The following is a 22,298-nucleotide window of genomic DNA, read 5'->3' on the forward strand; positions in this document are numbered from 1 at the left end:
CACCTCCTCTCCGTCACGACAACCCAACGTGTCTCCAGATACTGCCTAATTGACCCCGACATGGTTGAGAACCAGTAACCTAGAAAAACTAAACCCCCCAAAGGACACTATCCACAGTCTACTCACACTTCTGCTTGACTTACAAACACAATGGGTGGATGCTTGTCACCCTCTATATGCACTTGGTCACAGAATTCAGGTAACACACAGTAACGGGATAACCAGATAAGGTGAGAGTATTTCCAAGGAGAAAAAAGGGTGTACTCATGATCAACTGGGGAAAGTTTAAAATAAGCACTACCTTTTATATAAAGCATGGCGAGATCTTCAAGAGGAAAAGTCCTTTCTGTTTTCCTCACAAGAGAGGAAAAGAGCCTGTGCATGAATTGGTCTCACCCAACTAGGCAATAAAAGTAGATTTAAAACAAACCAAGTACATGTTTTCTGTTTCTTGCAGTTACCACATCGCTAAACCACACCTCTTCCACAAAGGGCTTCACAAACCATATGAGTTAGTGGTACAGTTGAACCATTCCACCCAGTTAATGCTGGCCTCACTCGTCAGCAAAACCTGCTAAATTATCGCTCTCTGGCCCTTAGAAATACTGCTTATTTGGCAGAGAAAAGCAGACGTATAATACTCATGGCAGCTGTGAGGGTGGTTTTGTGTCTTCAGCCGAACCGAATACCAAGGGCACCGATTTGAGGCACCTATAAAAGCAGAATCTTTATGAAATATTTAATGAACTTGCATGCTGGGAATATAGACAGCCACCCAAAGCCAATGGGCATGTTAAATTCTAATTGTCTAGATCAGGGGAAGGCAAAGTGAGGCCCAAAGGCCAAGTCCGGCCCACTGCTTGTACTTGCAAATAAAGTTTTCCTGGAACCGTGAGAAATAAATGTGTGCTGTTTCTAAGCCACTCCGTCTGTGGGATTTTGCTGTAGGAGCCCAGAGGCACTCCACCTGACGACGCGCGGATAACAAGGGCAGTGGGCGTTTAGTGCAAGCTTCCCGTGTCAGGCAGCGGCATACGAGATTTACAGATGCTATGGACGTCACCCAAACCGTCACAGTATCTGCCCTGATTCAGCACGCAGAGTCTGGTGTTTTCCTTCTCAAGAGCCATCAAGAGCCTGCAGGCCCAGGCAAGACCTGTCGCCTGAGCCTGGGCCTGGAAGCCCCTCGAACCCAGCCGTGAGCCGGGGCATCTCTCAGGGGCTCCCCGGGCGCTTCTGCTCAAAGCACGTACCTGCTTCCCGCTTCCCTGGAGAGTCCTTCTGCTTATTCTGGCCTCTTGGTCTAGAATAGGGGTTCATGGTTGTCAAGGGAGGGCGATTCTGTCCATCCGCCTCCCCCCACCCCCCCGCCCCGGCAGATGCAGGCAATGTCTGCAGACACTTTTGGTTGTCACAGGGGTGTGTACGTTGGGGGGGGGGCGGTGCTACAGGCATCTAACAGGGAGAGACCAGGGATGCTCAGCATCCTACAGTGCAGAGCACAGCGCCCCATGACAAAGAGGGGGCCAGGCCGACTTTCAACAGTCAGAGGGCGAGAAAGCCGGCTCCCGAACGCCCCTGTTCCCCACTGCAGACACCCGCTCAGTCGTCATGGCTTCGGCCGGTTGGCCTTGCTCTGCGGAGGCCCGTCTTGTCCTCCCGGGAGGCAACGTCTCTCCTGAGCTCTGGCAGCGCCCAGCACTCTCCATTCTTCCGCATCTCCCAGCTTCCAAGGAGACGGAAGCTTCCTGAAGGGAGGAAGCCCATCTGCATTCCCTTCCTGGCACACAGAGCACCCACCTCAGGGCAGCAGCTATGACTGCAGATGGATGCAGGTGAAGGAAACTCAAGGAAGGCTGAGAAAAACTGCTCAGGCTGATGTAGAGAAGGGGCAGTAAGCAACAGAATAAACCGGAGTCCTCGCTATTTTCAGAGTAAGAGACTTGAAGGAAAAAGACAAGAATGAAGGATTTAGGGCTGACAGTATAGAAGGAAAACAGTTTTTAAACAAATCTAATTGCCATACGAGCAACAGTTGACAAAAGCACCAAAGACAACTCTTGGCCGTACGTATACCTGAATTGTAAAATGATTACAATATTTGAGAATAAGAATAAAGGTAATGATATTCAGTGTGTATTATGTGGATTAGCCCTTTTCATGAATTAGCTCAGGGCTGGCAACAATCTATGAGTTCGTCTTATGAACTCCATGTTACTGATGAGGAAATTGAGTCACAGAGCAGTTAAGTGATTCCCCCAAGGGCACAGAGCTCGGAAGTGGCCATCTGACCCCTAAGTCCATGTTTATTTTTTTTTTAAGATTTTATTTGACAGAGAGAGACAGCGAGAGAGGGAGCACAAGCAGGGGGAGTGGGAGAGAGGGAGAAACAGACTTCCCGCTGAGCAGAGAGCCCAATGCAGGGCTCGATCCCAGGACTCTGGGATCATGACGTGAGCTGAAGGCAGTCGCTTAACCAACTGTGATCCACCCAGGCGCCCCCCGAGTCCACGCTCTTAACCCACACACAGGACACTCTGGAAATTGGTTTAGAAACTTCTAAATGATTCAAAACGGCGCCCCTTCAAAAAAGAGGAAGAAGATCATTTTATCAGTAACACCCATTTATATTACATTTTTCAGCCAGCTAAGCTGCAAACAAGATCTATGTTGCAAAACCGACGCAGAATGCTTTCTGTATGACACAAAGCAAACTAAGATGAAGTGTATCTTTCAACAACACTCCCCTAAAGAGAGCAGTGTTAGGGATAAGAGAGACCACAAACAGAGTCAGACGCAGCGATGGAGGAATTGGGCGCGGTTTCTCTTCGCTTATAAAGATAGCACCCTTCACCAGGCACTCCAAGGCCTGGGTCTGTTCTTATTTGCTTCCCTGGCTTCCTTTTCCGACAACAGACAGGTGGAATTAAACAATTTCCAAGGCCCCTTTCAATTCCAAAACTCTATGTAGAAGTTAGAAATGACCTCTGTGCGCCATGAAACCCAGAGGATTTTCACTTACAGAGGTGACTCAGTAGCCACACAGAGGGAGGGGTTCATGCCACCGCAAGAAGAACGGATCACTTAAAATTCCCGAGGGACGGAGCCCTGCCACACCACACAGGGCCACACGCAGGGACCAGGAAGCCAGAGAGACGGAGGACGGAAGTGGGACTAGCTTTTATGAGTACAATGGAGGGGCAGCAGCTAGGTGGGGATGTCCCTCATTGGACAGGAAGTGAAAACACAAGCTGCAGAGTCTGTGGTTGGGAGGTAATAGGATTTTCGCGTGCCGGCGGAAGCCACCCTGTGAGGGAGAGAGGTGCACAGCCCCGGCCGTTGGCAGGGCCCTGTGGCTCGGTGAACACCCTGCTCCCATCTCCCAGGCTGCATGGGCTGCTCATTTATTACGCAGCACTTCCTTAGGTTTCTTTGAATATCGACATTCCTGTAACATCCCTCCTCACGCAGGATCGTCAAGGTCTCCGCACCAGAGCTGCGGCTGTCTGGCCCTCGCGGGGACAGGAGTGACTGGAAGGGGTGGGGGCGGGGCGGGTGCTGATCCAAATAAAGACGGCACGGAGGCCAAGGGCGACGATGTGGGAGCTGGGTCCGATAAATCAGAGAAACACACACACAGAGACGGAGCTAGAAGCTGTCAACACAAAACGCATACCCTCATCTTTGGAAGCTACTTTGCTGTGGGTTCACTTCTGTTTGGAAGTGACGGATTAGTCTCACCAGAGGATTACATTTTCTGCCCAAGGCGCCGTTCTTATCATACGGAAACTTGACTTCTACCCATGGTAAAAAGCATAAAACTATGTTGAGAATCCTTTTTGATTTTACAGTCTCAATCACTGCATGTGTGCGTATCAGCTTTATGATTCTTTGTCCAAAAAAAAAAAAAAAATCCTCAAGACCCAGCCGTCACTTTCTCTCCTAATTCTGACACTCGGGCACAGAAAGCGCAGTGCAGCGAGAACGTTTTTATGGGCTGCAGACCTGTTCTAGATGACCTGCCATAATACGGAATTTGGTGTAAAATGGAACGGTCTTGGATGGCGCCCAAAAGAAATACCAGAAGGACCTCATTAAAATAGGGTTTCGCTTATAACATCTGGCCTGGACCCCAAGGGTGGTGGCTGAGTACAGCGCAGGCCTCTATTGCAGCCCGTGCGCACTGCCAAGATTTTAATATCCTCTCAACATGGGAAACATCCAGGAGGGGAAAGCATTAGTCAGGTTATAAACTAAGGTTGCTACTTCCTCCCCGGCCAACAACTGGCTCGGGGAGAAGCGGCCTGGCGAGGGAGGCTGCTGTCCCTGCCGGGTTCCCAGAGCCCCGTGGGGGGACGTGCGAGGAGCCGCCTGCGCTCCAGCTTCCAGAAGGACACGAGGAAATGCAAGCAAAGGCGCCACCTGCTGGCACCAGAGCCCCCCCCCCCCCGCCCCCGGCAGTCTGAACCCTCGCGATTTGAGGTTCGGAAATCAGCAAATACGAGGAGCACGGAGGCCACGCCAGAGGTTCATAATTGAGAACACCGTTAGCGCCTGGGTGGCTCAGTTGTTAAACGTCTGCCTTCAGCTCAGGTCACGATCCCAGGGTCCTGGGATCGAGTCCCGCATTGGGTTCCCCGCTCAGCGGGAAGCCTGCTTCTCCCTCTCCCACTCCCCCTGCTTGTGTTCCCTCTCTCGCTGTCTCTCTCTGTTGAAAAATACATAAAATCTTTAAAAAAAATTTAAAAAAATTAAAAATTAACTTACGAGTTTGGGGAAAACAGAGAAAGCAATTTAGAAGAGAGAGGAAATAAGTCACATGATTCTGCACCTGCTAAAACTGCTGTTCGCACGCGGGAGAATGTCTTCTGGCCCCTTCCTCTGTGCAAATGGGGTTTTATGAGAATTCTTACTCCCATACAATTCTGTTTCCCTGCTTCTTTACCTAACACAACAGAGGCATGTCCGCTGGTTGTTACGTGGTCTCGATAGCCACCATTTTGGCAGACCGCGTGCACTCATCCTTTACTCACACTAGCTTCCGATTTACTTTCAGAACGGAATCAACGGCTTCCACATGCATGGGGCTCGAGCGTTTCCGCCCACCCTTAACCTGTGGCCAACCCAACTGCCCGGTATTTTCTTGTCGTTCCTCCCATTCCGTGTCCTTCGTCCCTGTCAGCAAGCTGGCTCCTTCTCCCTGAACCCCTTGCCGAGCCTCAGGGCCCTCCTCAACCCAGCTTCATGATTTTGCTTGAAATGCTCTCCCCCTTGCCTTGCTTGCAAAATTCTAGCTCAAACATCGCCTCCTCTCTGTGCCCTGTTCCGGGGGTGCTGCACTCCCTTTGCACACACTTCCAAGGTTACATTCATCAGCCTCTGACAGGTGACCCTCTCCTCTGTCCTTTGCCCCCTAGCACCTAGGGCAGTGCCACCAGGCAAAGTACACGCCCTCATGAGACTCCCGCGGAGGTGAATATCGTGATGGCTGTTCTATTCCAGGACATCGAGGCCTCCCTGATGGCACCCAAACCTCAGACGGTACCCCAATTAAGTTTAGGTAGCACAGGAGCAAACACCTTAAAATCTAAGTTATTTATTTTAATATGTGTCATGCATATGCAGCTAACAGACTGGCACATCTCCGGAACTGTTTCAACTTAAGGAAAAAATTAAGAAATATTAATAAAATGTGGCAACATGCTGTAGATGGGACACAAACTGTTGAGGCTGGGAAATACGCACGGAGACCCAGGAGAGCCACAGAAGTTTGCAAAGGGAAACGGAAATAAAGAGCACTCACCACACACACACTGGGTTGCAGGTAAGGGACACGGGGGAGGGCGGAGAGGAACGCCCGCATTCTGTTAAGGACCTTGCACGGAGGCCTGCAAACTAAATCACGTGTCATGATTGCTTCTGTGCTTTAAAGATGACATGAAGAGCTGTGACAGACACTCAAGTACCTAAACACTACAGAAAGTTGTCTCCACCCTGCTCTAGGGCAGAGACCCGGACTAGGGGATGGAGCCAATAGGTCCTGAGGAAAGCAATTTTGGAATCCTCAACTTCTTTTATGAGGACAGCAGAGCCCAATACCCACACCTAACAAGGACGTTCAAAACAAAACAGGACACCCCAGTTTCTCCCAGTAAGATAAACGTGAATACACCAGACACGGTATTAACAGACCAAATTCAGAAACATATAAATAAGGACAAAATGAGCCAAGTGGGGGTCCATTCCAGGAACGCAGGGTTTAATGTCAGAAAGTGAATCGACGATTTCACCACAGTAACAGAACCAGGAAAAATCATTTAAGAGAGGAAGATTCTGGAGTCAGATGGCCTGCTCCGGATCCTAGCTCTAGCACTATCCAGCGATGTGGCGTGGGCACGTCACTGCCTGCTCAGCACCCGGGCTTTCCCACCTGGACATGCAAACATGGTTGCACCTGCTTCCGAGGGGGTAACAGCTTTATTCACCAAGTACTGAGACTCGTGTGTGGCACGTGATAAGTGCTCAATAAATGTTAGCTCTGGGACTCCAACAAGGTCGTGACAACAGAACAGAAGCAACACTGGCAAGACAGGAGCAATGCCTGGCTGGCGGAGTAATAGATAAGAACGCAAGATGGGGGCAGTAGGAAAGATACTCTGGAAGGTGATGGAACAGGAGAAGTTGCTCCTTGGAGGGCGGGGGTGATCAGTGGTCAGGAAATGGCAGTAGGAGTAAGTGGGATTATATTAAGGAATGCCTGGGAGCAGTGCACCCAAAACAGCAGTCTGCAAGGCAAAGGAGGGGTTGGGGCGGGCCCCCAAACTGGGGGTCGGTGGAGAGGCAGGGGTGGACCCCCAGGCCGGGGGGGTTGTCAGTGGAAAGGCTGGTGTGGACTCCTGGACTGGAGCATCGACGGGAGATGCACAGGTGAACCCCGGGCCTTGGGGAGAAAGCAGCACACTGACCTCAGACACAGATGTGGGAGGGAAAGGAAGGGACGTCCCCTTGGGGACCATGGCGTGTATGAAGTGGACGGCGGAGGGGGCACAAAAAAAGCAACATCCGGTGACACGGGACAGGAGGGGCAGTGTTGGGTCCAATAGTCCAGATGACTTGCTCGTCCGTCTGGAAGGAAGAACGGGAAAGGGAAGGAGTTGGCAGGAAATAAAATAGAGGAAAGCTGGACACTGTGAGGTCACATCTAAGTTGCAGAGCAGGCCGGCCTTAAATGTCATCGTGCCTGAACTTTGAGGACAGGCACCGTGACAAGGGGCTGCTGCATCTTGGCTAAAAGGGGAAACTGGAACCATCTCAGACTTCTTGTCATCGCCAGCTCTGAAAGTAGGAAGCGACAGGCTCCACCTTACAGGCATCTTCAACAGAGCCTCAAGTTGTTTTGATGTTCACAGCAATGGAAACTATTGGGCTACACCGAGCAAGACACATATTTAAACAACTGGAACTTATAAATGATGAAAGAATTTTCATTTTAATTGCTTTTTATCCCCTGTAACAGATTAACAAGCACAAGAACGGCAAACTGTGAATCTTGGCGTTTACACACATACAAATCGGAAGTCAACTCAGGAAAGGTTGTACGAAATCGCCTGGGAGCCAGGGTAGTCGAGACGGTTGAGAACATCTGGGACACAGGAAAGAGCAACTTCATCATTCCGTGTTGTCGCTCTAAGGGGCTTTATCATCAAACCAGAACAGTTTAGGACAGAAATAGACTCGTTTTGAATGAAGAAGAGCTCGTCTGCAACTAGCACCATTTCGGGAGAGTTTATAACGAAAACAGTTCACACGCACAGGACTGTCGGCTGAGGACCGCACCCCATAGACTCTGCTGTGCAAAGGGAACAGTGGGTATGCTGCTTTGGTGGAGGACTGTCAATTACTGATGCCACGAAGCTAGCTGGGGCAACGGTTTATTCTTTTCTAGATGAAAGGCATGGGTATCACCTTCTCCAGCTACTTAACCGCCCCTCCGTTTTTCAGTTGAAGTACCACATACACACAAATGCACGCATGATGGATATGCAGCCACAACGCAGACTTAAACTTTGGGACTGTGGGAGTGGCAGCCACAGAGCTCCCCGAGTTCTCCTCTGTCCCCGCTCAGCGGATGCTGCATGCCTACAGGACGGACGCCCGATGAAAACCCCAGACACCAAAGCTCCGGTGGTTGGAACACTTCACATGTGTCCCTGTACATGCTGCTGGGAGAATCAAGTGCCATCGTGTAAGTCCACGGGGACGGCATACCTGTACGCGTGTGCTTAGCTTCCCCTGGACCGGGCCTCACGCAAGTTCCTGTGCTGATGCTCATCCGCTTCTCTCCCCCCTCAGCTTTATGCAGAGAGGAGTGCCCTACGACATCATGTCCGTTCCCGCTTTAGAACGTGATGATTTGAAAGCCATATACATCGTGAAAAAAATCACCCCGATCACGTTAGTTAAGACCTCCATCACCTCCCAGACTTATACTTACCTGATGTGGCCACAACACTTACAATTTACTCCCTTAGCAACTTTCAAATATGTAATAACACTACATTGAACTTTATAAGTCAATGTGGGGGCGCCTGGGTGGCTCAGTTAAGCATCTGCCTTCGGCTCAGGTCATGATCCTGGGATCCTAGGATCGAGCCTCGAGTCGGGCTCCCTGCTCAGTGGGGAGTCTGCTTCTTCCACTGCCCCTCCCCCTGCTCGTGCTGTGTCTCTCTCTCTCAAATAAATAAAAGCTTTAAAAAAAAAAAGTCAATGTGCTGTCCGTTATAATCTAGATCTTTTTGCTGTAATTAAACATGAGCATAACCATTACTAAATCGTGTGACTCCCCTGAGCAAATCGTAGGGTCTGAGGATGGTGTTGGGGAGCCCTGACGCCCCATCACAAACGCGCTGCTCACAGCCGTGGGTAATAGGAAGGCATGTCTTGTTACTGTTCCGCAGGACTTCAAAGGTCCTTTCACCGGACAGTAACACGGACACGTTAATCAGGTCTTCCTTATCTATTATGTGATGAAACGAATACTTCATAAAGCAAAGGTGACCATTATCTCAAAGAAATGCTTGCCTTCACCATAAAGATCCTCTTTTTAAACAGGGACACACATTAGCAATGTAAGAGAGCCACTGCAGTCAAAATGTATTTTTAGAGACTCAGCTGAACAATAAGCCCTGAACTTTTGTTTAAATTAAGATAGCTGAACCATTTTAAAATGATTTCCCGAATCTGTGGAAACGTGTCTTGCATAAGAAGGCATTCCGTGGTCCTAGGAAACACAGCAGAGCCGACCAGGTCATTTGTCAGCTGCTGGGATTCCAGTGGGCAAAACGGCTTTTATCATTTTTGTAGACACAAATTATTCACTAATATTAAGAGTAGTGCCCTTTTCCTGGTTATCTAACCTCCTCACCAGGAGCCAAAAAAAAAATTTTTTTTTTATTTTTTAAATCGGATGGAAAGTCTGCTATTCCCAATTATTTTATTATCTGCTGGAGAAGGCTTTGGCAGACTTCCGCCTTCCCCAAGGGGAAAAAATACCCTGGAAAACTTTAATAAAAATGAGGACTGCATTTTGCTCATTGTTAAAGTCTATTTGAGTTCTGCAGCAAAAGAAATCAAAATATAGCCCAAGAAGATAAAGTGTGAAGAAACAGGATCCCATTAAAACCCCATTTACTAATAAAAACCAGTTGGAAGAAAAACATCCTGGAACTACAGGACACACATCAGTGGTTGTCCATCAGGGGCGACTTCACCCTCCAGGCTATATCTGGCAACGTCCAGAGACATCCTTGGCAGTGACAGCAGCAGGGAGAGGGAGGGTTCCTGGCATTTAACGGATGGAGACCACAGGGCTGCTCAAGATCCTAATACCAGGCAGCCCCAGAGGATAAAGAACGAGCTGGTCCCGAGTGTCAAGAGTGCTGAGGTTGAGAACCCTGGCCGTAACGAATGGGCTGAAAGCCCCTGAATCATGACACATGATGTGTGGTCCAAGTATCTCCAGGGATCAAGACGCTCAAATCTGCCCACCGCTCTTAGGCTGACCACATACGTGTTATAGAATGCTTTCAGCTCAAGTTCATAAGGGGGTCTTTTTTTCCTTGCCTCTCCATTTTATTTTTTCAAGAACCAACAACCCCAAGGTCAAGAGTCACATGCTCCAGGGCGCCTGGGTGGCTCAGTCATTGAGCGTCTGCCTTCGGCTCAGGTCATGATCCCAGGGTCCTGGGATCGAGCCCCGCATCGGGCTCCCTGCTCGGCGGGAAGCCTGCTTCTCTCTCTCCCACTCCCCCTGCTTGTGTTCCCTCTCTCGCTGTATCTCTGTCAAATAAATAAAATCTTTAAAAAAAGAAAAAAAAAAGTCCCACACTCCATCAACGGAGCCAGCCAGGCGCCCCCGTAAGGGGGCACTGCAAAAACATTTTAGACTCATGTGAAAAGGAGTGGGGAAGAAGCCCTGCACAGACTTTTATATCCCCAGTACGAATGCAGCGCCTGCCCAGCGTGTACAGCCCCAGTCAAATGCAGAATTTCTTCTCATAATTCCCCAGGAAAAGCCAGACAGGTGGGCACGGCACACAACGTCCACCTGAGTTCGCTGAATTCCCAAGGATGCAACACTTTGAGCTCTATACGAGACAAGTGCTGCTCACCTTCAGATGGTTGTTCATTATTCTTCTGTTTCCAGAAGGCTCACAAGGTTTCTGTGGCCATCCGTTTTCAAATGAGTATCGCCGTTACTCAAATCCATTATACAAAAAAACATCCCCATCAAAGCCTGGGCCCACAGTATGGCTGATGACTTGCAAATTTTAATTAAAACATCTTCACTGTCTTTGTATTATTGACCACCCTCTTTCTCTCTCTCTCTCTCTCTCTCTCTCACACACACACACACACAAAACTGCAGATACTGGAAATGCAAAACTGTGTTTTGGGTTCATGTTTTATAATTAGGAATTATAAAAATTAAAATTGCACGTACAATTTTATCCTGTGTATCCACATGCCACGATCATCGCCAGTCCAGACACAGCGCTCTTCCATGCGCACAGAACAACTCCCCGCCAAACTACCCGTCTGTAGTTACAGCCACCCCAACCCTAGCAGCCATGCCTACGGTCTTATCACCTTAAGTTCAACAGATGGGAGCATCCAGGATGCAGTGTTTTGATACCGGCTTGTGCTAGCCAGCACATTACTCTGGTGACTCATCCAGGTTGTGGCACGTATCCAGAGTTCATTCCTTTTTCCTGCTGACAGGGAGCCCAGGGTCTGCAACCACAGTCTGCAGAGCCGATCACCCACCGAGGCACATTTGGGGAGTTTCCAATATACGGCCATTACCAATGAAGCTGCTCTTTTCCATTTCTTTTTTTTTTTTTTAAATAACTAGATTTTATCAGACAGCAATTTAGCTTACAAATGGCACTGTGTGCGCCAAGGACTTGTCCCTAACGCTATTAAAAAGCCCTTGAATGTAGTAACGTCAACGTGGAAGTCAGGTGTTTTCTTCTCTTCCTTCTGAGACCCCAACCTCTGAAATAACGTCTACGTGAAACTTCCAACCTGTAGCCCTGCGACTTACCGGTAAAACACATGAACACAGAACGTACCATCTCAGCCCTTTCTGAGTGCTCCGGGTCAGTGACATGAAGTACGTACACGCTGCCGGGGACACATCCCTGCCATGCCTCTCCAGAACTCTGTCATCTTCCCCGACTCAAACTCTGTCCCCACCCAACACTAAGCCCCCGTCCCACCCTCTGCGCCCCCAATAAGCTCTGTCCCACTTCTCGTCTCTATGAATCTGACGACTCCAGGTGCCTCACAACAGCCGATTCGTGCAGTATCTGTCCTGGTGCGTCTGGCTTCTGGCATCAACACCAGGCCCTCCAAGTTCATCCACGCTGCAGCCTGCGTCAGAACATCCCTCCTTTTGTAAGGCTGCATGGCAGTCCATTGGGGGGGGGGGGGCACACTCTATCTGTTCATCTGCCCGTGGACACTGGGGTTGTCTCCACTGTGATTTTCTGAAAGAACATTCGACTGCAGCCCTAAAGACAAAGCTCATCTCTGCAGGAAGGGAGCACCGCTGTCCATGACGTTCTCCAACATACCTCCTGCTACAACAGCTCACAAGTCTGCGATGGTGAGCGGGGACAGACGTGACACTCCGTACGAACTGCTCATTATCTCCAACCAAGCAGAGGTTCTAAAAAAAATGCATCAAGAGGCCAACAGAAGGGGGCCGGTCATTTCTGAAGTAACTGACAGCTCCCCGCTCAGGAGGCAGGGCCTAGAGAAGGGTTTCTTCCACTGATGAACTACAATTCCCAGGGACTCTACTTGAATCCAGGCGGGCTGGCTTTAAAAAGTGCCGTTTTCGGGGTACCCTGGTGGCTCGTCACTGAAGCGTCTGCCTTTGGCTCAGGTGGTGGTCTCAGGGTCCTGGGATCGAGTCCTACATCGGGCTCCCTGCTCAGTGGGGAGTCTGCTTCTCCCTCTCCCTTTGCCACTCCCCCTGCTAGTGCTCTCTCTCTCAAATAAATAAAATCTTTAATAAAACAGAATAGAAAGTACAGTTTTAAAAGTCCCAGGTCACCCGGTATTGTTTCTGAGGGGACCTCTGTGCCCTTGTACTGTTTCTGAGGAAAGGGCTGGGCATCTGCTGTGGGTGGCCTCCCCAGAAAAGAGGAAACCCACCCCCTCAGACCTGTCCCCACCCCTACAGGGACCTTGACTCGTTCACCCAGCACAGCCTAGCTCTCTGTCTTAACCAAACAGGCTTCTTTCCTCACCTGGCCCCAGGAAGCGGCTGTGCACACATGCGTGATTTTGTGTGTTCCTCTGCACAGCTGACACCCAAAGAGAGTAAAGGCCATCTGGCTAGTGAGAGGCCACATCTGGCTCTGCAAAATCCGCAGCATGCAGCCTGGGGCTCCCTCAGGTCTGACTTCCTGCTTTGCCCCGTCAGGTATGGCTCGGATCCTGACCCGTGAGGCGGGAATCACTGACACTGTGGTGTTACAGGCAGCCCTGCTCCATGACAGTGGAGGACACAGACACCACATTGGATGAGGTGGAGCTGCACTCTGGCGCTCAGGTGCGGCGTCTGGTGGAGGAAGTAACAGATGACAAGACTCTGCCCAAGCTGGAGAGAAAGCGGTTGCAGGTGGAGCAGGCACTCCACAGCAGTCCCGGGGCTAAACTGGTGAAGCTGGCAGACAAGCTGTACAATCTGAGGGACCTGAACCGCTGCACCCCAGAGGGATGGTCTGAACATCGAGTCCAGGAATACTTCAAGTGGGCACCGTAATCTTTCCAGAAAGTAAAAACTGTGTGTTTAGAACAGAACCACCTTTACCTTTGTGCTGGGGCATGCTGTGGAGACAAAATGCTGCCTAAGCCTCACTCGCTCTGCTCTTACGTCCTAACCATGCTGACCTCATTCATACTGGGGCATCACAGGGCACGGAAAAGGGTGCTTGGCACCTGGCCAGGAAATCTTTACCATTTGTCTTGGCTCCATGAAACGAATGAGAAACGGCACCTAAGTTCTGCTGTAAACCTTGAAAGGCTGAGCACGTTTCACTATCCTCCTTGGATGATACATAATCTAGAACTATCCAAGGACGATACGTAATACAGAACTATGTGTGCATTATGTAAATCCAAGGAAACATGCCTAATTCCATGTAGCTGGTCAACAGACGTGTAGATACGGCTCTTCAGGAAAACAGAACCCGTCTAAGACGTAGAGTGTCATTTCAGGAAATTGCCAGTGCTCCTGTGAATAACGTATGCATTGTCATGTTAATGGGAGCAACAAATGTGCATAATAAATCGGCCCCTCGAGGACAAATCATAACAAATCAGAAAGGAAGTTCTGTGTATCAGGAGTTTTCAATCATACCTGAAACCCTTCCCAATGAAGAAAGAAGTTCATCATCCTGGTGATTTGTGAGATAGGATAAATCCATGTTTACCATCGCCTGTAACGGGAAGCTCCTTTTAGTACCTGAAATGTTTGAAACGACAGCCCTCGGGGCTGCATTGCGGGGTAACACACCTGCAACCTGACAAAACAATTTCTCACTTGTGTTTTCTTTTTCGCTAGCAGAACCACCAACCGTCGTGCAGCGGTTTTATGAAGGTGTGCCTCTTTAAGTGGGCTGCTGCTGTCAGTCCCAAAACACGAGGTGGGGAGACGCTTGAGTACCCGTGGGTGTGCGAGCAAGGCAGTGTGCGGACTTTTAGTAGCCACCCTACGTAGGGCCCAGTCTGTAGGAATCGTGCTTTCCGCCCGGAAGCCCACCCAGATGGACGTCCGGCCGGTCCTGAAGCTCAGTCGTCTCCCCGCGCTGCAGAGCGGTCTTATTTTTATGTCTGCAGTGGCACTGCCTAGGGAGGAGACTGCATGCATCTGTGGATGGATGCTCCCTCACTCAGCAGATCTGGGCGAAAGTCACTGGCGGAAACCATGACCCCGCAGAGGTTCAAGAAGGCTAATTTTAAACCCAAAGAGGAAGCATAAAGCGTCATCGGTATGCTGCAGATCTGTCTGATGGGCTGACGTCCTTTTACCTACTTTCCATTTAGGCCCTGCGCTACGGGCACGAATCAGCGCCGCCAACCGCGTCTATAAAACCACTGCTGTTTCTCAAGTGCCGCGCTGCCCAGTGACACTGAAAAGGATGCAGAGGCTTCTGATAACCTTCAACCCACACTTATCACACGAGCCAGCAATCCCACGCCTACATGCTTACCCCAGAGCAACGAAAACACCGTACACAGATGTTTCTAGTATATTTAGTCGTGATCGTCAAAATCTGGAAACAAGTCAAATACTCTTCAACAGGAGAATGGACAAGCCAATTGCTACACATTCTTAAGATGGAATACGACTTAGCAACAAAGAGCCGACAGCCGACGCCGGCACAGGATGCTGAGAAGACCAGCCAGGCTCTGGAGGCTGCACGCTGCCCGAGTCCACAGAAACAACCCTCTTGCAGAGGCAGGAGGCCGGGGACGGGGCACAGAGTGCGGCTTGCCAGGGGCTGTGCGGGGGAGAGGGTCTGGTTACAAAGGGGCCCGGGGGGAGTTTCTGGGGTGATGGACTTTTCTATCATCTCGGTGGTAACTGGTGCTTACAGGACTGGACACATTTGGAAAAAACTGTCAACCCGTACTCTACAAAGGATAAATTTTACTGCATGAAAAGTATACCCTCATTTAAAAGCACAGATGCAACCCATGAAGGGTGAGACTGCCGACCGAGACCATGGAAAGCGAGTCTGGTCACCATTTAACTGCTGTGGAAAATCTGGCTCCAAACCCCCAGCCCGTCTCTCCGCTTTAGACTCAACCGTGACTCTGACCCAGCTCCATGGACCATCCTTCCGTCTAGCAGGCAGGGAGCTGGCCTTGCAGACGCGATGTAACACAGACACTCCCTCTTTTTTTTTTTAAATTTTTTATTGTTAAGTTAATCACCATACATTACCTCATTAGTTTTTGATGCAGTGTTCCATGATTCACTGTTTGCATATAACAGCCAGTGCTCCATGCAGAACTTTAATACTCACCAGGCTAACCCATCCCCCCACACCCCTCCCCTCTAAAACCTTCATTTTGGTTTTCGGAGTCCATCGTCTCTCATGGTTCGTCTCCCCCTCTGACTTACTCCCCTTCATTCTTCCCCTCCTGCTATCTCCTTTTTTTTTTTCCTTAACATATATTGCATTATTTATTTTAGAGGTACAGATCTGTGATTCAACAGTCCTGCACAATTCACAGCGCTCACCATAGCACATACCCTCCCCAATGTCTATCACCCAGCCACCCCCTCCCTCCCACCCCCCACCACTCCAGCAACCCTCAGTTTGTTTCCTGAGATTAAGAATTCCTCATATCCGTGAGGTCATACGATACACGTCTTTCTTTGATTGACTTATTTCACTCAGCATAACACCCTCCAGTTGCATCCACGTGGTTGCAAATGGCAAGATCTCATTCCTTTTGACGGCTGCATAGTATTCCATCGTGTATATATACCACACCTTCTTTATCCATTCATCTGTCGATGGGCATCTTGGCTCTTCCCAGTTTGGCTATTGTGGACATAGCTGCTATAAACATCGGGGTGCATGTACCCCTTCGGATCCCTACATTTGTATCTTTGGGGTAAATACCCAGTAGTGCAATTGCTGGACCGTATGGTAGCTCTATTTTCAACTTTTTGAGGAACCTCCATACTGTTTTCCAGAGAGACACTCCCTCTTCTGACAAATCCCCCAAACCCATGCATTTCGGCTCTTTCACCAGCAGGGTCTGGGCAAGTCCAGGCGGCCAGCCTCCCTGCTTGTGTGAAGGGCCACCCTCCAGCAATGCTTCATGTCCACTGACCCCCTTCCCAATTGGGTCTGGGAGAAACTATCTCCTTTATAACTTGGATTTGGGGATGAAGCCCCAGAGGAAGCAGACTCACAGCGACTCGCTTACTGACATTTCCCACTCTTCATACGGACTTGGAATAGGCGTCAGCCTCCCACACTACATTCAGAAAAAAGCAGGGGCAGACAACTCGCAAGGCATCCACTCTTTGGAGGAGCTGCTCACACCAGCCTATGCAGGCTGAAACCCATTCCTACGCCTTGTTCCCTTGCTTCCATCAACCTTGGATGGTGAGGCGAGCTGAAGGCAGGGTGGGGGAGCCCTCAATCCGCTGCTTTACAAACGGCGCAGCCGGTAACAGTGACTACGCGACAAACCCCCACAAGGCAGAGGCCAGCAAAGTCCTAGCCCTCAAAGCCGAGCTGCCACAGCTCCGGCACAAGCCAACTCGGCCACTCTGGTGCCGGAGCCGGCAATTCCAGCTTCTTCCTGCCTCAGCGGCAAGCCTTGCTCACTTGTTCCTCACTGCACGTGAGCAGGTGGGCTGGGACTTTCTGGGGCTGTCCCCGAGCGGCGAGGCAAAGAGCACAGGGACCAGAGAAGCAGCGGTCTACCTCACGCAAGGCCATCCCCGGCCCACCGCCCCCCTCCCTTCCTCCCCTGAATCCATCTTCCTCCACACAAGGCATTAGGATGGGGCCTGCTGCACAAGCCTTTTGCCAAGAGAGAACCTCCTGGTGCCTTCTGTCAGAGAAAGCCGGATTGCGAGGCGTTGAGGAATGAGTCACCTATGGGAGCGCTGGGCTTATTTTTGATGAGTGGCTGTAGGTGCGCGGGGGAGAGCAGGGATGCCTTGCAGGGGAGGCACGATCAAGGGACGCATTTTCTCCCGCGGCCCCCCGCCCCCTGCCCCGGGAGCTAGAGAGCAGACACCAATGGGCTGAGAAGAAGCTCTTTGCCCTGGGTGGGCGCTCAAGAAATACGGGCCAAACCGAAACCTGACGATTTGAGAAAAACATGTAAAACGACCCCAAAAGGACCTCTTGTATTTCTTCTCTGCCTGCTTCTGAACACGCCCTTGTGGGGGGCTCCAGGACTCACACAGTCTTTAGAGGAAAGCACAGGCATGCCTTTCGGGAAGACGCTCGCCACACACGTACGTAAGGACTGACACAGGCAGGAGAGGAGCTCACAGGTACAAAATGCACAGAAATCCTATCGTCCCGGGGCCCGACTCCCCTCCTCAGCTGCCTGGTGACGGAGGCCTTATCAACAAACACGAGAAAAGGAAGGTGGCCTTTCTGGGGGAGGGACGGTTTCCGTGTTTATTCAAAGAGGCCAGCCGCCTCCCCAGGGACCAGCCAACCGAGCACCCTTGCTCCAGGCTGCCCAGGCTAGGCACAAGGTTTTCACATCACGTATTTATCCTGAGGATCAGCTTGTGATTTCTTCACATATTCTGTGTTTTTGCCTCCATCCTATCTTTGTGCAGAAGGATGCACACAGAAAGGAATCGTGAATTCAACGCTGAAAGTCCACACGATAGCACCCGTGCTCTAGGTGGGTGGTTCCCCAACTTCCCGGGGTAAGGTTTGAGAGCAGCGCTGGTGACTCCCCAGATCCACAGGGCTGAGGTCATACATATTTTATCAATTTCTTTTATACTACGTTGGGCAACAGCCAATCCAAATGATCTAATATATATATATGGAGAAAGAATGTGCACTTCCCATGAAAAATGCTAGCTGGGGTCCCCAGGGACAGAGATCCAGGACCAGATGGGGAGACATGTCTGTTTATAACACGCCACGTTGTCCAGTGTTCTTCGTTACTTTTGCCCAGGATAATCACTTCCATTTTTTTTTTTTTTTTTGCAGGGGAGGAGAGGCTCTGGTGGGGCAAAGAACTTGGTTCAAGGGTCAGAGCCTGAGCCATGCGGTCTGCATGTAACACCCGCCCAGCTCAGCCTTCCTGGCTGACTCTGGAAGAGCCCGGACCTAGGGGCTCACAAGCTGGTTTCCCCTCATACTTGGTCTTTGGAAGACAGAAACCCAGGAACTGGTTTCCTTTTTGAAAAATCAAGTTGCAAAACATAAACGATATGATACCAAGTGTATAAAGTGTAAATATGCACAAGGCCAATCATTATGGGTTGAACTGTATCCTGCCCCAAATTCCTAAGTTGAAGTCCTAGGGCCCCTGTCTAGGTTATACTGGAGTCTGGTGAGGCCCTAAATCAGGAGGACTATTTCCAAAAGGAAAGGATCCTGAAGGGAAGAGCTACAAGGAGAAACGGGACAAATTCGGACAGAGGTAGAAGCAGGCGGGGAGAAGGCCGTGTGACGATGAAGGCTGACCCGGGCGTGATGCCTCCACAAGCCAAGGAGCACCAACGATGGCGGGAAACCCACCAGAAGCCAGGAGACAGGCATGGAACAGAGCCCCCTCAGGGCCTCAGAAGCAACCCCTACCGCCCACACCTTGTATTTGGACTTGGGTCCTCCAGACGGTGAGACAACGTACTTCTGTTCAAGCTGCCCCGGACTGCGGTACTTCGTTACAGTGGCTGTCCCGAACTAATACCCCAGGGTCCACACTGCTTAGGAAGACACCGTGGGCACAGGAAGTGCACGGGGACCACAAACACCAAACTGGGCGGGGTGGGGGGGCAGCTAGCACTGAAAGGAGAGAGGGGGCGGCACCGCACAGTCGGACACAGGCACCCCTCGGGCCTGGAACTGGTGTAGCTCTTATCTTGGGCGGGTAGGTGGTAACAACCGTGTTTCTCGTAAATGTCATTATGTACATCTCAAATGAAGTATTTAAAAGTTTTAAAAGTTTGAAGACATTATTTGCTTTAGAAATTAAAAATCCATTAACATTAATTAAAAAAGAATTCAGAGTCTTGAGCATTTAAGAAAGCACCCACAAGCCACTAAATTGAGTGGAGGCTGCGCCGTGGGGGGCAGCTGCGACATTGTCTAATGCACGAATCTAGGCCCGGAGGTATCCGAGGACGCCTCAGAGGGATGTCTTTGTACTGTGACAAAGCCCTGCCAGCCCCCTTCCCTGCCCCCTGCAGACACCAGCTGCTGTTGGCAAGCTGCACCCTGTCCCCAGGGAGCACACAGCCGGCCTGTTCATTGCTAACAGGAAAGTAATGGCTTGGTCATAATCAGAAGTGTCGGAAGAAACTAGAACTATTCCTAGGTTTTAGGAAATTGCCAAGGGCCCGTGGTGGGGTGTGGCTGAGGAGCTCAAAAGATCAGTGGTCTTAAGGCTGAGAGGTTCACATATACACACGCCATGAAGACACCAGCCCATCCATTCATGCCCCTTTCTAGGTCTACCCCAACTGTTCTTGACCATAACTGCAATCTGATCTCATCTGGGCAGAAAGATCAAGGGAAGAAAGTACACACGCCCCATCCCACCCCAGGAGCAGGGCAGCCCCAGAACCTTCTCTCCCGCAACTCTCTTAACAAGAACGTCGGCTGCTCTTCTTCTTCCCTAGCCCGGTTTCTCAATCAATGGTGGATGGTCCTGCACGTGGCATATTGCAGCTGAGTTTCCCACTGACAGAAACCCAAGCCCCTTACCTGACTCCTGGAGATAGCGATACACCAGGAAGTTCACCTCGTCACTGGTTATGCTCATCTTAGCCTCACCTCGCGGCGATGAGGTCCGTACGATGCGGGAGCCACCCTCTGTGAGACAAGAAAAAGTGGGAAAAGAGTTTTGAGACACTGCCTGTATTTTTGTCCCAGCATTCTTTCTTGAGACTGAAAATACCATACCCATGATGGGATAACCATGAAGGTAACTGTATGACATATACGCACGATGGGATAACCATGAAGGTAACTGTATGACATATACGCACGATGGGATAACCATGAAGGTAACTGTATGACATATACGCACGATGGGATAACCATGAAGGTAACTGTATGACATATACGCACGATGGGATAACCATGAAGGTAACTGTATGACATATACGCACGATGGGATAACCATGAAGGTAACTGTAATTTCACAATGACATATATATGACATCTATATATCCAGGAGAAAGGTTTCAAAAAAATAAAAAGAGAAAAAGGCGTTGGTGTATTTAATAAGGCTGGGATAGGGTCAGGGATAAACCACACTAATGATACGTGTGCACTGTGAGCACAACATACTTGGTAACGAGCAGGAACGGAATCCTGAAGTGCACTCTGATGGGCTTGGGTGGGTAAGACACTAAGCACTTTTCCAGACAGAGAAGATTCGTGAGTAGACCAGAAGTTATGTCAACACCCCTAGGGCAGGTGACCACATGGACCAGATTGCGCCTGTTGCTCTAGGAAAAGATGAATCACAGTACCTTTCACTCCAAGTTTACGGGATAAACCCAATGGTCACTCTACCCATAGGCAGCACTGAGAAGGAAAACACACACGAGTGAGGAGTGAAGTATGCATGTCACCTGAAGTGTGCATGTCACATCATTTCTATAAAGAAGCCAGGTCTCAGGAAGATGGAGCATGGACAGAGAGCAACCAAAAAGAGAGAATCTGATTTTCTCCACAATGATCCCAGTTAGCATATGAGCAAGTAACCCCAAAGAGAGGAGAGAGAAGTCAATCAAGCAGCAGAACTCTTCTTAGACACCAACAAACTAGAATGTAGACGTCAACAACAGCACTCACTCCAAAAAGAGCCAAAGCCAAGAAAGGCCATGACACCTTTCAGTGAGGTCACCAACCCCAAACATTTTTGGCTGTGGGGGAACTGTCTTCAAAGTCCGCACTGTACATTTTCAGGCATTTTTACTGGTGGCAAAACTTTTATCGTTAAATGAGAATTAACTTTTTGTTTACTGAGAATAAAGATTAAAGAGCAAAGTAGACCTTCAAGGATTCACACTCAAGGCAGTTGTAAGGGACACACCCAGTGAAGCCCCATCCTGCTAAGATCCCCTCCCCAAGTGTGCGCAGCACCTGTGACTCACTTCTACCCCACGGAATACATCAAAGGACAAGGATGTCACTCTCCTCCTTAGGTTATGTGCTATGGCAAGGGTGACCAGATGTCATTCTAATTATTATATCATATAAGACTCTTAGCGGCCTAGAGGGAGACACTCTCCTGCTGGCCTCGAAGATAAAGGCTGTCATCATGTGAACTGCCCATGGAACTGGGGACAGCCCACAGGAAGCTTTGCACCTCAGTCCTACAACCACAAGGAACTGAAATTCTGCCCAGAACATGAGCTTGGAAGACGACCTCCTCCCCTCCGCCTGAGCTCCAAATGCGGATGCAGCCCAGCGACCACCTTATCTGCAGCCTTGTGAGGCCCTGAGCAGGGAACCCAGCAAAGGCATGCCTGGACTCGGGATCCAGACAAACTGCCAGATGAGAAAGGTGTCGTTTCCAGCTCCTGGGGAAATTTGTGGTTATCATTAGGCTGCAATGGAGAACCAATACACTGCCTCTTGGGTCATTCCAATTCTCACATTAGTTACCAGAATTTTGCCACTCAAAAAGGCTTACCTTCTTTAGTTACTTTGGTGATATTCTGTACTTATGTATATATTGAAAAGAAAACCTGACAGTCAAAATACAGATCTGTCCTGAGGTTTATTTGCATCCTGGGGAATTCACTCATAAGACGGTGTTAGCAAAATATTAGAGACGAAATAAAAAGCTATGAAATCAGAGCATAACCAAATGGGGGAAAAAAAACACCCATTATTTAAGGGAGAGAAAGTAAACAATTACAAAAACCTGTACCACAGAACGCTAACACTGAAGAGACTTTTGGTACCGTCACGTGGGGCAGTAACGACCAGTCAGTTACAAGGCCGAATTCACGCTACTGTGAATGGTCGGGCCGC

At 49.8% G+C, this 22,298-nt stretch overlaps 1 protein-coding gene across 13 annotated transcripts in view; it reads right to left on the reverse strand.

Annotated features, from left to right (window-relative positions):
- TBL1X (transducin beta like 1 X-linked) overlaps positions 1–22,298 on the reverse strand; it is a 220,212-nt gene that overhangs the window by 31,268 nt on the left and 166,646 nt on the right. For all 13 annotated transcript variants that reach the window (XM_088028886.1, XM_028115096.2, XM_028115097.2 and 10 more), the window contains one exon: positions 20,013–20,120. In XM_088028886.1, the coding sequence (XP_087885012.1) occupies positions 20,013–20,070 (58 nt within the window). In that variant the 5' untranslated portion in view covers positions 20,071–20,120. The remainder of the gene's footprint in view (positions 1–20,012; positions 20,121–22,298) is intronic.

The sequence above is a fragment of the Eumetopias jubatus genome, unplaced genomic scaffold, assembly GCF_037043125.1.
Source record: "Eumetopias jubatus isolate StellerSeaLion01/CBP00866 unplaced genomic scaffold, mEumJub1_p1.0 scaffold_11, whole genome shotgun sequence".
Classification (NCBI taxonomy): domain Eukaryota; kingdom Metazoa; phylum Chordata; class Mammalia; order Carnivora; family Otariidae; genus Eumetopias; species Eumetopias jubatus.